General features: G+C 32.1%; 2 protein-coding genes across 6 annotated transcripts; one reads left to right on the forward strand and one right to left on the reverse strand.

Annotated features, from left to right (window-relative positions):
• Positions 1-3,114: 3,114 nt before the first annotated feature.
• On the reverse strand, positions 3,115-11,557 carry LOC107878126 (heat shock protein 90-6, mitochondrial). 3 transcript variants are annotated; one of them, XM_047415233.1, is made up of 21 exons: positions 9,710-9,993; positions 8,626-8,808; positions 8,456-8,529; positions 7,775-7,900; positions 7,590-7,683; positions 7,416-7,499; positions 7,165-7,308; positions 6,949-7,062; positions 6,706-6,765; positions 6,502-6,576; positions 6,311-6,415; positions 5,963-6,103; positions 5,788-5,880; positions 5,624-5,701; positions 5,161-5,415; positions 4,972-5,074; positions 4,692-4,866; positions 4,500-4,605; positions 4,323-4,412; positions 3,499-3,680; positions 3,115-3,307 (listed from the first exon to the last, which is right to left on the reverse strand). In XM_047415233.1, exons 1-20 carry the CDS (start codon positions 9,827-9,829, stop codon positions 3,504-3,506), a joined length of 2,397 nt encoding a protein of 798 aa, XP_047271189.1. In that variant the 5' UTR covers positions 9,830-9,993; the 3' UTR covers positions 3,115-3,307; positions 3,499-3,503. The 3 variants fall into 3 exon arrangements, with proteins under 3 accessions (XP_047271189.1, XP_047271188.1, XP_016580498.1); XM_047415232.1 differs by lacking the exons at positions 3,115-3,307; positions 9,710-9,993 and adding an exon at positions 11,321-11,557 and having other exon boundaries at positions 3,320-3,680; XM_016725012.2 differs by lacking the exon at positions 3,115-3,307 and having other exon boundaries at positions 3,320-3,680; positions 9,710-9,996.
• Positions 11,557-12,979, forward strand: LOC124900056. 3 transcript variants are annotated; one of them, XR_007057652.1, is made up of 2 exons: positions 11,557-11,829; positions 12,621-12,979. XR_007057652.1 is itself a non-coding variant. In XM_047415234.1 (2 exons), the coding sequence occupies exons 1-2, from the start codon at positions 11,881-11,883 to the stop codon at positions 12,970-12,972; spliced, it is 384 nt and encodes a 127-aa protein (XP_047271190.1). In that variant the 5' UTR covers positions 11,758-11,880; the 3' UTR covers positions 12,973-12,979. The 3 variants fall into 3 exon arrangements, 1 of the variants encoding a protein (XP_047271190.1); XM_047415234.1 differs by having other exon boundaries at positions 11,758-11,912; XR_007057651.1 differs by lacking the exon at positions 11,557-11,829 and adding an exon at positions 11,836-12,195.
• Positions 12,980-14,670: the final 1,691 nt, after the last annotated feature.

Genomic DNA, 14,670 nt, shown 5'->3' on the forward strand with positions numbered 1-14,670 from the left:
ATCGAGTATAATTCATGAAATCAGACAGAAACATTATAGCCGCTCATGATATTTTGTATTCACCATCATTCTTTTTATCTTTTTTCTGTTTTCATTTTCCTCTTTTCTTTTTCGGTTATTTCTTTTCATTTTTTTCTCTCTTCTATCTCTAACTTATTTCTCTTCCTTCTTCTTTTTTTCCTTTTTGAATATTTCTATTTTTTGATTTTTGTCTTTTTTATATTTTTCTCCTTTTTTATATTTATATTTATATTTTTATTTTTATTTTTTCTTTTCAATTTTTTTTATTTTTTCCCTCTCTTCTATTTCTTGCTTCTATTTCTGTATTTTTGGGGTTTTTTTTGTTTTATTTTTGATTTCCTTTTTTGTATTATTTCTTTCTCTTTTATTTTATATTTTTTTTATTTTTAAGAAATATGGCTATGTCGAGCACAAGTCATGAATGATCCAAAAATACCACCATCATTTATATTTCTATATCCGTTGATACAATAGTATTGTATAATTTGTATTTTATATGTCGCATTTATATTTGTATTTTATGATTTGCACCATCATTTATACTTTATATAATTTACACTTGTGTTATAAAGAACTGTTTTTAATTTATAGGAGAGGTATGAATTGTAATTAGTTGAAACTTATGCTAAATAGGACAATTAGGAGCTTATGTATGCCACGCTATATAGTTATCCCTACTTCAATTGCAATATTGATTAACTTCGTGTGTTTACAATTAAGGCTCATTTGGTAAAAAGTACAGGGAATAATCAATCGTTTATCTCATGTTTAGTTGGTAAAAAATGCATGAGATAATTCATTTCAGAATTTTATTATTATTTTTATCCCACCTTAAGGGTATGCTAATTAATCCTGAATAAATTCTGTTTCCAACTAAACGACCCTTTAAAAGGAAAAAGTTCAGATTTTGCCATGCACTTTTAGAGCTCGTTCAGGATTGTTGTTAAAGAACTGCTTATTTGAGAAGTACTTTTATAAAATGACTTTTTAGAAGAATACTTTTGAAAAAAAGGCAATTTGTGTTTGGTAAATTCATTTGAAAGATATTTTTGATAAACAGATTGTGTTCGGATATTTTTTTTTTTGAGAAATGTTTTTGTGAGGCAAATGACGAAAACGGACATGTATCAATAGACTTTTTCCTACTAAAATCATTTTATAGAGAAAATTCATTTTAAATATCCATTATAATAATTAAAAATTTTATTTTTATTTAATTAAAAAGCACGTACTATAAAATTTTTAATCAATATTTATATACATAGACTAGTTACTAACAGCCCGTGCAAGGCAAGGGCCCAACAAATATTTTTTAAAAATTATTTTAATTATTATGATTTATAGTACTTTTTAAAAATATATAAAATATTATTTTTTAGTTATTTTAAGTTGTTAACTATTATAATTTATTATACTTTTTATGTAATTTTCAAATGCTTAGATGACCATAATAATTAATTATGGGTGATATAGTAAAGCTATGAGTGAAGCAGCGAAGCAGACATGTCTTAATGACTTGCAACAACTAATTAAAAGAGATACAACAAAATTACTATAAAAAATACTTGTAAAAAAGTTTAAATGATCATAATAATTAATTAGTAGTGACATAGTAAAATCACGATTGAAACAACGAAGCAGATATGTCTAATTAGAAGTGATACAATAAAATTACTATACAAAAATACCTGGCTGAAGCAACTGAAGTAGACATGTCATAAATATCTATTTTACTTTTTAATTAAATATTATTAATTTTCTAATACATAAATAAATTATAATAATTAATTAGGGATGAATTAATAAAATCACGGAGAAAGCAACTTATGAAGCAGGCAGAATCATAAATATCTACTTTACTTTTTCAATTAAATATTATTAATTTTTTAATACATAAATAACGTATACTTATTAATTAGAGATCACATAATTAAAATTACGGAAGAAACTACTAATGAAGAAGACAGACATGTTAATGGAGAGCTGCTTGCTACTCCTGCCTTTTGCCTCTTATTAGATAGTAATATATTAAAAATATAAATAATAATATAATATTACTATAATATTTAAATATTACTTAAATTTTTTATAAGTGTTGGCAAAATACCATTTGTAATGCGAGTCTTTAAATAAAAAATGCCAAGTTATATATTTTTCGATGATCATCATTAATGATATTCGATTTTATTTAAAGAAAAGAAGTGAAGAATAAAATAATAATAATAATAAATAAATTATAAAATAAAAAATTATGATGTAAATATAAAGTATAAGATTTTAAAATCAAACTTAAAAGACATACTATTAATTAAGAAGGGATATATTGATGTTTGTGTGTGCTAGAAATATTTTTGTCATGAACAAAATAATTTTCTTCTGATTTTTTTGAAAAGCAAAATTTTTCTGCCTCGTTTCAAAAACAAAAAAACTCCTCCTTCCCAAAAGCAGAAATATTGCTTCTTTTTAAAAGTATTTTTGTAAATTTATCATACATCATTTTTTAAAAAAGAAAAAAAAATGTTTTTTGAGGAAAAAGCAATTCCAAAATGACACTTAATTATGACCAAAAACTCTTCAATATACTAACTTAAAACTCTGTTTGACACACCACTTTCTTTGTTCAATCACCACACGTTGTCAGAAGCTGATATGTTGCTCTAGATTTCACTATATTCGCACATCACATCAACTCTTAGGTAGATGCAAATTTAGAATTTTAACTTATACTAGCTTAATTTAATCGTTAAGACTTTTAATATCAAACCTATTATATTAAGAACACAAACAAATTCAAAATATCTATGAACTATTGAAAATAGAATAAAAATATCCTCCAGTTGGTTTTAGTCCCAAAGTGATCCTGAATTATTTTAAGTGCAACGAGTCGAAAATATGTCCCATCCCATTAACGGGCATCCCTGAATGACACATACAAATTCAGCCAATGAACAATTTAACAAGTTACGTAAAATGAAGATAGTATCAAATCTTGCGTAGGTAATTTTGACACAAATTTCTTCAAAGGGATCCCTTCAACTAATCCTATATGCGTAAATCTTAAATGACTTCTTCCTAGTTAATCAAAAAGGAAAATTAATAAAACTTCCTCTACATTAATTTAAATTGATTGATTGAGAAAGTTTATTCAGCAACATTAGAAGCTCAATAAATAAGAGAGATACAACAAGGCAATGAAACCCGTTTATGAATAGCACTGAAATTGTTTTTTTAGAAAATTACCAATGAACTGATCTTTTGTGAAGAACCCCGAAACACTACAATCATTCTGCACAAAACAGAGTCAAAATAAAGATCCATTCGAATAGATAGAAATCAGCTGCAACTGGGAAGTTACTAATGCAATAAACTAGATTCTTGTTCAATTTTTAGATATTAAGTGATCTGCCCACCAATAGGGCCCCAATATCATCTCTTAAGTAGCCTCAACTATTATATTACAAACTAATGGAAAATTACTCATTTTATTTCTGTCCACCAGCTTCAGCAGGCTCAACAATCTCTGCTTCGACTGTTTCTGGGATGACGTGTGGCTGTTGGTTTAATTGTTGCTGATGCCCACCGCCAGTTCCCCACTTGCCAGCAAGAGCAAAGTTCATCATCTCGTATATCTTCCCTCCCAGTTGTGCTGGATTCTCAGGCTGCAACAATTGATGCAAGATGCAAGACATAAGTATCAAGGTCACTGGCATGGCAGCCAATATTCGTCAATTAGTTCTGTTAGCTTATCGGTACATCATTACTACTAATACAAAATAATAGTTCATACTTTTTTTAACAACTCAGAGATCCCATGGCCCGTGGTCCATGGTTCGATACTCCAATGATAATGGGCAAAATCTACGTTCATTTATCACTTGTTAGTTTCCTTTCATTGCTCGCTCAAGAAAATCAACTGATGAACTCAATGTGCATAATCAGTAACTTATCATCTAAACCAGTTTAAACTCATATAAGAAAACAAAATAGCTAGAGACATGCACCTCCTGTGCATATCGCTGATTAAAATCGCCCTTCACTTACAAACCCTTCTTTCCACTCTCTCTTCCGAATTCTTACATGATATCAAAGTTCATCACAAGTTTTGACATGTATGGGCACAAACTACATTTTTAAACCTCCTAATGTCAAGCACTACTTGTCCGACAATGAAGAATCACTTGAGCCCAACATAATATGAATTTAACCAAGTGTATAACATATGCTAGTTTCACTGAGCTCAATTATTTCAGGAACCAAAATCAGTTACCCATGTGAATAAGAATAAAGACATGAAGACTCACAGTGAAACCACTAGAGACCAATGCAGCATCATACAAAAGATCAATGGCCCTCAAGGCTTCATCATCATCTGGAGTGCTCCTGCAGGCTTCCTGCAATATTCAGCAAATAACAATGTTAGTAAACACACAAGATTAGATTGCAGATAGAGAAACCATCAGGGCACAAAACCAGCTTACAGTTAAGGTTCTAATGATAGGGTGTTCAGGATTGATCTCAAAGACTCTTCTACTCCTCATGAACTCCAGGCTGGAGGTATCACCAACAGTTTGAGCCTTCATCAGCCTGCAACAAGTCCAGGTATTTCATAAAAGGCTAAAGAATGAGTCTCAAAATTGAACCATCAGTCTCTAGTATAAAATTTATATCACCTCTCCATATTAGCTGACCAACCAAACTTTCCCGATACAAGAACACAAGGAGAACTGCTCAAACGATTTGAGATCTGTACACTAGCAACCTTGTCCCCTAGCCGTTTCTTTATCCAATCACATGTTTGCCCAAACTCCTGTTTTATCTCCTTTTCCTTATCTTCATTCTTATCACCTACAAACAATGGAAAGCCGGCATATTAGCATTGCAAAACAGGCAGTTCAGCGAAAGGCAACTGGCATTTAAAAAAAAAAAAAGCAAACATCTCAAATCACTAACCTAAATCTAGGTCCTCTTTGCTAATGTCAATGAAGTTTTTCTCCTTAAATGCTTTGAGATTTTGGATAGCGATCTCGTCAATGGGATCAACTAAGAACAGAACCTGCAACAGGAATCAGCTAACATCAGCGAAGCTAGCAAGCAGAAGCAAACAAGAAACCAACTAAAGTTGGTTCAAATGATTCGTACTTCAAGATCTTTTTCAAGAAGTTTTTCCAGGAAAGGAGTGTTCTTTGCACTCGTCACACTATCAGAAGCAATATAGTATATGTCCTTCTGGTCTGGTTTCATATTCTCAACATATTCATCCAAGCTGATCATCTCATTTTCACTTTGAGAAGAGAAAAATCGTAAAAGTGGAGCAAGACGCTTGTGGTTTTCACGATCTTCAATGCATCCCAACTTTAGGTGCTTCCCAAAGTTCTCCCAGAACTTCTCGTAGTCCTGCACATAAAAGGATCGGAAAAGTGCAATGAGAGTCCAAAGAACCAATCAGCTAATAGATCAAATCGAAGGTAACAAAAACTTTCAGAAAAAGATTAAGACGTGGACATGGATAACGACATCAAATCGAAGGTAACAAAGATAATTTTTTCACAACACACATACAAGACTAAAGACATGGACACAAGGACTTGAGAAGCAAACATACATCCCTATTTTCACTGAGGGCAATGCCCTGAATCATTTCAAATGCTTTCCGCACCAATCGCTTCCTCATGATGCGAACCTTACAGACAACAAGAAACAGTTCGTCAAAAGAAGAGATCAACATGCAAATGAAAAATATTCAAATAGTATGCCTGAAGCACTTACAATGCGACTTTCTTGAAGAATCTCTCGTGATACATTAAGTGGAAGATCATTTGAGTCAACTACACCTTTGATAAAACTCAGGTAGCGTGGGAACTATACCAGAGAAAAGGTACACCAGTCAGCTCCCCATTAGAGCATTGTACTCTTAAAGAATAACAACAAAGCTTCCTCTTACCAGTTCACCATCAAAGTCGTCAGATATAAAAACTCGCTTCACATAAAGCCTTATGTTCTTCGTCTTGGGATTGACTATGTCATCCTTACCCATTCCAGATACAGCTGGAACAAAAAGTACAGACCGGAACTCTACTTCTCCCTGCCATAGCAAAAGCAAGGCAAGATGAAGTAACAAAACACAGAAAACGAAAAACAAAAGAACCAGGAGAGTTGTTTAACAAAATTGAAACTTAACCTCCAATATTATCATTATTAAATAAAAGAGATTATACTAGAATTAAAAGAGAAGGGCGAAGTAGTAGAATATTTATCTAAATATATTCTGCATCAAAGAAGTTTTTAGTACCTCGGTTGTAAAATGTGAAGAAGCAAGAGGTTCCAGATATTCATTAAAAGTCTTTTTGTAGAACTCATTATACTCCTCTTTACCCACTTCCTTAGGGCTTCGAAGCTGGAAAAGAAAAGCAGTAACTCAGCATATCAGTAAAAACAAACTTTGGGAGCATAGCAGCAGGAGATAGTAATTCAAAGACTAACCCATATTGGCTGAGTCTCATTTGTAAGCTCCCAGTCCCAATATTTCTCCACAACTTTTTTAGTCTTCTTCTTTTTCTGTTGCAGAGAGTTGGAAATTTCATCAGAAATGGGAAAGACGACAGTAGAATCAACAAAACAACCTCTTCGCTTTTCCTCAAAAATATCAACAATGTTACCCCCATAATAGGTAGTATTAACAGATACCTCAGCTGTCTCATCTTCTCCTTCCTTCTTGGCTTCTGTCGGATCCTCATCAACTTCAACCTGTGGAAAGCCAATACCATGGAACCACAAGGCAGTAAGGACTCATATCCAGCTTGCTCAAGGCAGAAAGATAAAATTTAGAACCCCAAGCTTGATTCATGGTCATAGATAAAACAAGTCTAGATTTATTCAAAAAAGTTATGCCTCATGTGTACACGAAAAGCCACAAGGATATGCACATACCTCTTTTGTATATCCCTTCTCTTGCCATGTGTAAATAGGAAATGAAACAAACTGTGAGTAGTTCTTCACAAGCTTTTCTATTCTTTCTGGATGTGCAAATCCTTTGTCATCCCTCTGCGCGTACATCGAACATGGACAAAGAACAGTTAGGTCCTCCTCAAGAACTAAAATAACTAGGATAAGAAGCTTCCCTTTGAAACAAATTGATTCACCAACCTTAAGATATAGAGTGAGACGGGTTCCCCTAGGAAGTTTTTTTGCAGGATCAGTCTCCTCTCGGATGGTATAAGTGCTAGAATTGGCCTCTCCAACCCAGACATATTGTTTGTCGGACTTTGGGCTTTTTGTTGAGACTTCGACCTTTCATTAGCAGATTAAATAAGAGAGATACACATGTATCAAGGTAATTGTTGATTGTCAAGAAATTGATAGAAAATTTAAAGTAGGAGCCTGGATACAAAACATACTCGTTCAGACACAAGGAAAGCTGAGTAGAATCCAACACCAAATTGACCAATTAAATTGCTGTCAGCACCAGCATCCTTGCTATCCTGTTATGCAGTAAAAACATGCAACAAGAAACAATATAGTATATATGAAGCGAAATACTAAGAACGAACAATTATATCACAGAAACGCACCTTCAGTGCCTTTAGGAATTTTGCAGTTCCACTTTGTGCAATAGTACCAAGGCAGTCAACAAGTTCTTGGCGAGTCATACCAATTCCTGAGTCCCTGTACAACACCATATTCCATGACAACCTCAACATTCGACAGACATGACGGCAAAAAAAAAGAAAGACGGTTAATGGGCTATGAAGCTCACGTTATGGTAATAATGCCATTATCTTTATCGGTTTGAATGCGAATATCGAGATCAACTGCATCCTTCAAAAGCTCAGGCTCAGTAACACCAAGAAACCTCAACTTATCCAGGGCATCACTTGCATTACTGCATCATCAAAGGAACTATGTAAGTAACAAGTATAGATTGTTTAGTGACTTCAGCTAACATGAATAGGATCTCCAAAGTTGAAATAATATCAACTAAGAGAGAGTGTTTACAGATTATTGATGCCGTTTAGATGAAGTGAGCTACATATAATCCAATTACCAAGTATTGAGGCAATAAACTAACCTTCTGCAAAACTCACAGAAGTCATCACAATCAAACAAAGCCCTTAACACAACTTTTTGTTCCTTAGATACTGCTACCAAGTAGCTGAATCTTAAGTCATCATAGTAAAATCTAATCTTCATATTGTTTTTGGATTCTTCCTTTTATACGGAACTGACTAATTGTGATTGATTATATTGTGATTTGTTATACCTCCCTCCTGGCAATCGAAATCTAGAATGTGGGAGAAAACTTTTCACAACACAAAAACACTGTTATAAAAGCTGCAGGGCGTACAAAAACACTTTCATAAACACTGATTTTTCAATGGTCACTGCTGGAATACAAAAGTGCAGTACAATATTAAAGAGAAAGTTAGCAAATACTTGCCTAATAAGCTCCCTCAGAAAAACCTCCTTGTTGCTGTACAAACTGTTAACAATGAGGTCCATGAGGCGACTGACCTGCCATGTTAACAAAATAAAATTTCAGATTTCCAAAGATTCAGTACACTTTTCAGCTTTTATCCATTGTGTTGGCTCTTTGATGGTGACTTTTACCTCTGCTTGATACTCAAACTTCTCAGATGATGAATCAGATGCATCAGATGCAGCAGCCGTTGACACAAATCGGCAACCCAAAAAAGGCTCATTTCTTGATTTAAATGGCTTGATGGATTCAGTGACATTGCATCCTCCTGAAGCCAATGCTGAATACCATCTACCTTTACTATCACCATCCGCCTGTTCACAGTAAAAGAGAAGAAACTAAATCAAAAGGAGACTTTTTGTTCAACCAATTTCCAAGTAAAAATTACAAGTTCACAATCTAAAGAGAAATTACAATATCCTTTACAAATATACAAACTCTGACTTAACCAAAACTTAAGACATTATCTCCATCCATTGACACTTGAATTTATCAAGGTAACACATCCGCATAACCTATACTAAACCTACTAGTAGTACCTTATTTAACATAATTTCGTACAGTACCACCAAGCACAGAAAATGATCTTTACTCCCCGTTTCAATTTATTCATCCTACTTTCATTTTTAATTACGAAAAGAATACTGCTTTCAACTTTTCACATGGTTTGTTTCAGACAACAAGATTAGAAAAGACATTTTGTTACATTTTACACATCAAAACCACCCGATCAAAAAAAATCTCCCTTCTTTCTGACACTTGGTGTGAAATCAAACTAGATAAACAAATTAAAACGGAGTATTTCACAGATCATATGTTCCATGGAAAGCATTCTCATCCACCCAGTATCATCATCAAGCTATTATTTCCCTTTCATGCATGTAAACAGTCAAATTAAGTAGAACCGGTAAAAAGGGTAAAATATTAAAATATGATGTACAGGGAAAAGTAAATTGAAGTCGATGCTGAATACGATCTACCTTTTCTAACGGCATCAGTCTGTTCGTTCATCAGTAAATAAAAAAGACTATTCAACCCATTTTTCAAAATCAAAATTACAATCATTCTTATCCCCCCACCGAATATCAACCTAGTACTATTTTCCTTTTTATGCATGTGAAGGTTGAAATTAAGAAAGAATTCGTAAAAGGGTAAAATTCATAATACGAAGAAACTATAGGGAAAAGTAATAGAATGGATGAGTGAATGAGATACCGAATGGTAAAATAGATGGGAAGAAGAAAGAGGAGCAGCAACATGACGATAGCGCGCAGCGCTTGTGCTTGTGCTGCTGCGAAGGAGAGTATTGACGGAGCGCTTCGATAGCCTGTGCATTTTGTCTCACCCAAATAGAATAGGGTATTACAGAAGTATAAGAAAATGGTAACAGGAGGAAGAGGTGGGAGATGGAAATAGGAGGAGACGAGGGTTTAAGAGATTGGGGGAGTAGGGTTTAAAGAAGCTTCCAGAGATTCAACTTATTAATTTGGGATGGTCATACCCTCCCACGTGGATATTACCCGACCATATATCAAAATGGATCTCCATTTGGGTGACTAGTTGAGTCTAGGTGGAGCGTCGTGCCAGTATATTAAGGGCCCGTTTGGCTATAAAAAAATTTTCATTTTTTTCGGAAATTTTTTCTACTTTTTTATTTTTTTAAAAATTGTAGTGTTTGATCATGAAAATTCAAAAAATTATTTCGAAGTTGAATTCCAAAAAGTGAATTCCGTTTTCAACTTTCATTATTAGTACGTATAACTTCAATCTTTAAATTTATACACAAACCTCTCTTATAACTACACCCAACCACCAAGAAAAAAATTATTATTTGTTTTCTATGGTACAACATAATTTTTAATTGTTACAGATATTCTAATTTCTTTTTTCTTCTTTTAACCAAAATTTACTAAAGTAAAAGATAATAAATGACAATCTATGACGGAAATATATCAACTTTGTTTTGAATGAACTATATTATAGAAATATAAGGCCTAGTACATTATGTTATTTAAAAGTGAGAAATTTAATATTTTTTTCTTGTCATTCTAATTTTCTATATATGTCATATAATGACTATTATGATTTTAATAAATAATTGAAAAGTGACTAATAAAGTTGCATATCAAATATAACGTAACGATCCATATTTACGATACAATAATATTCAAGGAAAATCAATATCATCAATAAAGAAAAAACAAAAAACTAGCATTAATATATTCAAAAATAATTCATCTCTAAATTTTTTTAAAAAGGACCAAATTCAATAAAATAATTAATTCAAGTGAAAGTAATTAAGAATTTTCATCAACAAATTTAAGAATATATAAAATATATTTATATTCATCAATCATATTTATCAAAATATATTTTCTCTATTCAATCGATTGTGGTTAGATAAACTTATTTAGCTCGTGCTTGTGATATTTTTATTCAAATTTTAGAAAAGTAATAATCATAATAATTAGTTTGTTGTTAATTATTTTATCAATTGAAGACATATACATTATTTTCTCAACCAATATTTGGTTGTATGTTAGTAGGTAAATTAATAATTGAGTGATTTTGATAATTTTTAAGAGTTGAGGGCATAAAATCATATTTTAAAAAGTTTTTTCATAAGTCTAAAAAAAAAAATTCAAAAAGACATGACCAAACACAACTCCAACTCCAACTCTAACTCCAACTTCAGAAAAAAATAATTTTCATGGTCAAACGGCTACTACTAATATACCTAGAGACATAACCAACCAAATTGATAGAATACAAAGGAATTTCATTTGGGGATCTAAGAAAAAAATTACATCTTATTACTTGGGATACCTTATTAAGACATAAAAGAGAAGGCGGTCTAGATGTCCACAAAGCTTCCATACGGAATAAATCAATGCACGCTAAGCCGGCTTGGAGAATTTTTAACAAGCCAAATAAGTTTGTGGGCATCTGTGCTGCTCCACAAGTACCCTAAAGGTACTAGGATTGAGGAAAAACATTGGCCTAGTGCAACTAGAAGCCCAGCTTAGCGAAATATTAAAGAAGGATAGGATGTGTGTGACAATTGCTCCAACTGGGAGCTAGGTGATGGCAAGATCATTAGATTTTGGACCCATACTTGGTCCTCTTTTGACGAATCTTTAGCAAGTATCCCGCACGTACCCTTAGATAAGGATAAGGATAAGGTTACTTTGAGCAGCCTCATAATAAATGGTAGCTGGAACCTCAAATCCATAGACTACCCCTACCCACTCATATAAAAGATACTATTCTAGCGTCTGTAATTCATGATAACCCAAGAATTCGAGATAAAAGAGCTTTCTCTATAGTTAGTAAAGGTAGATTCTCCATTGGAGTAGTCTACCAAAAATTGCTTAGTAACTCTCTTAATGCTCCTACAGACACTCGAAAATTTGAATAGGTTTGGAAGCTAAAATGTCCTAACAAATTAAAATTCTTCGTCTGGCTTTATTCTCGTAGAAGACTTCCTACTAGTTGATATCTAAACCATATCAGCCTTGAAGTCGACCCTCTTTGTAAACGATGCCAGCATCTCGAAACTATTAAGCATATTTTTCTCGAGTGTTCTAGTGCACTATAGTTCTGAGACAGTATCAATATGACCTCCACTATAGCCAGCCTTAGACACCTAACTTCGAAAGATTGGCTTGATCGATGCAGGACTATGAAAGGCATTAGGATTGGTAAATACCTAGAATGGCATAAAGTCTTCCCGTTTTACCTTTGGAATATTTGGTTAGCTCAGAACAACCACCTCTTTAATAACAAAAAACTTCCTATTCCTATCGATATGCCTTATAACAATGCTATGGAATTCATGCTTCTAACTGGCACTATAAAAAATCAAGGTCATGAAAACGTGCCTTCTTGGATACCACCTACTGTAGGTTTAAAATTGAATATAGATGGTGCTTTTGCCCATGTAACTAGAAAAGGTGGCGTGGGGGGAGTATTTAGAGATAATAATGCTAAATGGCTCTGTATTTCGGGCTCAAAATGGCTCTACACATGCATTATGATCTACTGATAATTGCAACTGACTCTGAAAACCTGGTCTCTGCATGCAAAAATAATTGGAACCTAACAACAATATCATTATTCTATGCAGGGATCTTCTTCGGGAGTTGGGGAACAAGCAAATGCACCGTGAAAATAGGCTTCTAAACAGGGTTGCGGACAAGCTAGCGAAGAATGGTAGAAGAAAGGAAACTCCCCCTTTTTTTGAAGAATGGACAGTTCCTCCTTTGTTTATCTGGAAATTCCTCAGTTTAGACAAAGGCGGAACTCCTTTTGAAAGGCAGTGTGTGCCTGATGTTAATACAATATGGACTAACGTTAGTTGCTTCAAACAATATGCAGGCAGTAGTAGTTATGTAAGCAGTAGTAGTTCCAGTATAGAACAAGCTCCGCAGCCTTGTGTTTTGTATGATGTACAAGCTAAGCAATATTACTATTATTAATGAGTCATCTTTTAACCAAAAAAAAAAAAAAAACTTGAATATTGTGAATATTTAAAATTTAGTGTTTAAAATTCACATTGAAGCACTACTGATCTAGATTTAAAGCATGAAAATGGACCAAGATATTCTAATAGTTTAAGTAAAAAATATATTTGAATCTTCTTTCTTTCCTTGCTCTACATACTAAAATTTTGACTTAGGCTTCATACGTTAAAATTCAGATGAATTTGAATTTATTCAACATTATTTATTATTCACACCAAATGCATGAGCCTTACTTTGTAGTTCTAATATTCTCTTCAAAGCATGACAATGTAATTAGAGAAGATGAAAGAAAAACTTCAAAAAATAAAATTCACCTAAAAGTATCAATAAACGGGAAAAGGGAGTCAACAAAATAGGATAAACTATGACTAAAGTAATGGAATATCAAAAAAATGTGTTGGCTATTGATTATTTTAGAGATAAATATATTTTTTTCACTAAAAACTTCTCAATTAGCAACTATCTATCAAGAGTACGTGACAACTTATTAATGTAAAAACATTAAGAACATACAAAAAATTTCGAAAATTTACCTCAAAACTCAAGCAAATTTGTCTGAAGCATAGATACTATCAATACTTCACAAATACTTCTCAATTAACAATTGTCTGTCAAGAATAAATGATAATTTATTGTTGAAAACTTCAATAACATATTAAAATTTTAGTAAACTTACTTTAACTCACAAGCAAATTTATCTCTTTAAAAATAGGTACTAACAAAATTTAATGGTAAGAAAATTCTATGCCAAACCTGATTTTTTACTAAAAAAATCTCAAATAGCAATTGTCAATAAAAAATATAAGTTAATTTATTATCGTAAACTTCAAGTTTATACTAAAATCACAAACAGACTTCTCGATCAACAATTGCCTATCAAGATATATGATGATTTATTATTATAAATATCAAGAACATACTAAAATTTTAGAAAACTCACCTCAAAGCACAAGCAAATTTGCGTCTCTTCAAACATAGATACTACCAAGATTCAAAAAAAAAAAAAAATCTCAATTAGAACTTGTCAAAAATACAATTATTATAAATTTCAAGAACATATTAAAATTTTATAAAACTTACCTCAAAGCACAAATAAATTTATCTCTATGATCAAGACTTTAATTGATCATACTATTCTAAGCTAGGTTTAAATAAACAAACAAACAAAAAGACTAAGGGCCCGATTGGCCATGAAAATTTTTCTCTTTTTTTCTGAAATTTTTTTTTTGGAGTTGGAAATTATGGTGTTTGGCCATGAAAATTCGAAAAATAATTCCAAAAATTTTTCTGAAAAGGAAGAACAGGTTTTGGGTGTTTTCACAATTTTCCAATTTCAATTCCAATTTTTATTATTATTATTACATATAACCCCAATCTTTTAAATTTTTACGTAAAACTCTCCTTATAACATTACTTTTTCAATATTACGTATATAACAGTTTTAAAGAATAAGATAATTATAATTTCAAACTTAATGTTATCCTAATTAATATATATCTCTTTTTCTCTCTCGTCATTATTTTTCTCTCTTATTTAATTTTCTCCCTTATTTAAGATATTATTTTACTGCTAATGATCCTAATTACTATAATATAATAATAATAACAATAATAATTTTTCTGTTGTGATACGCACGTTTAAGGAATTATAGTC

The sequence above is a fragment of the Capsicum annuum genome, chromosome 7, assembly GCF_002878395.1.
Source record: "Capsicum annuum cultivar UCD-10X-F1 chromosome 7, UCD10Xv1.1, whole genome shotgun sequence".
Taxonomy (NCBI): Eukaryota; Viridiplantae; Streptophyta; class Magnoliopsida; order Solanales; family Solanaceae; genus Capsicum; species Capsicum annuum.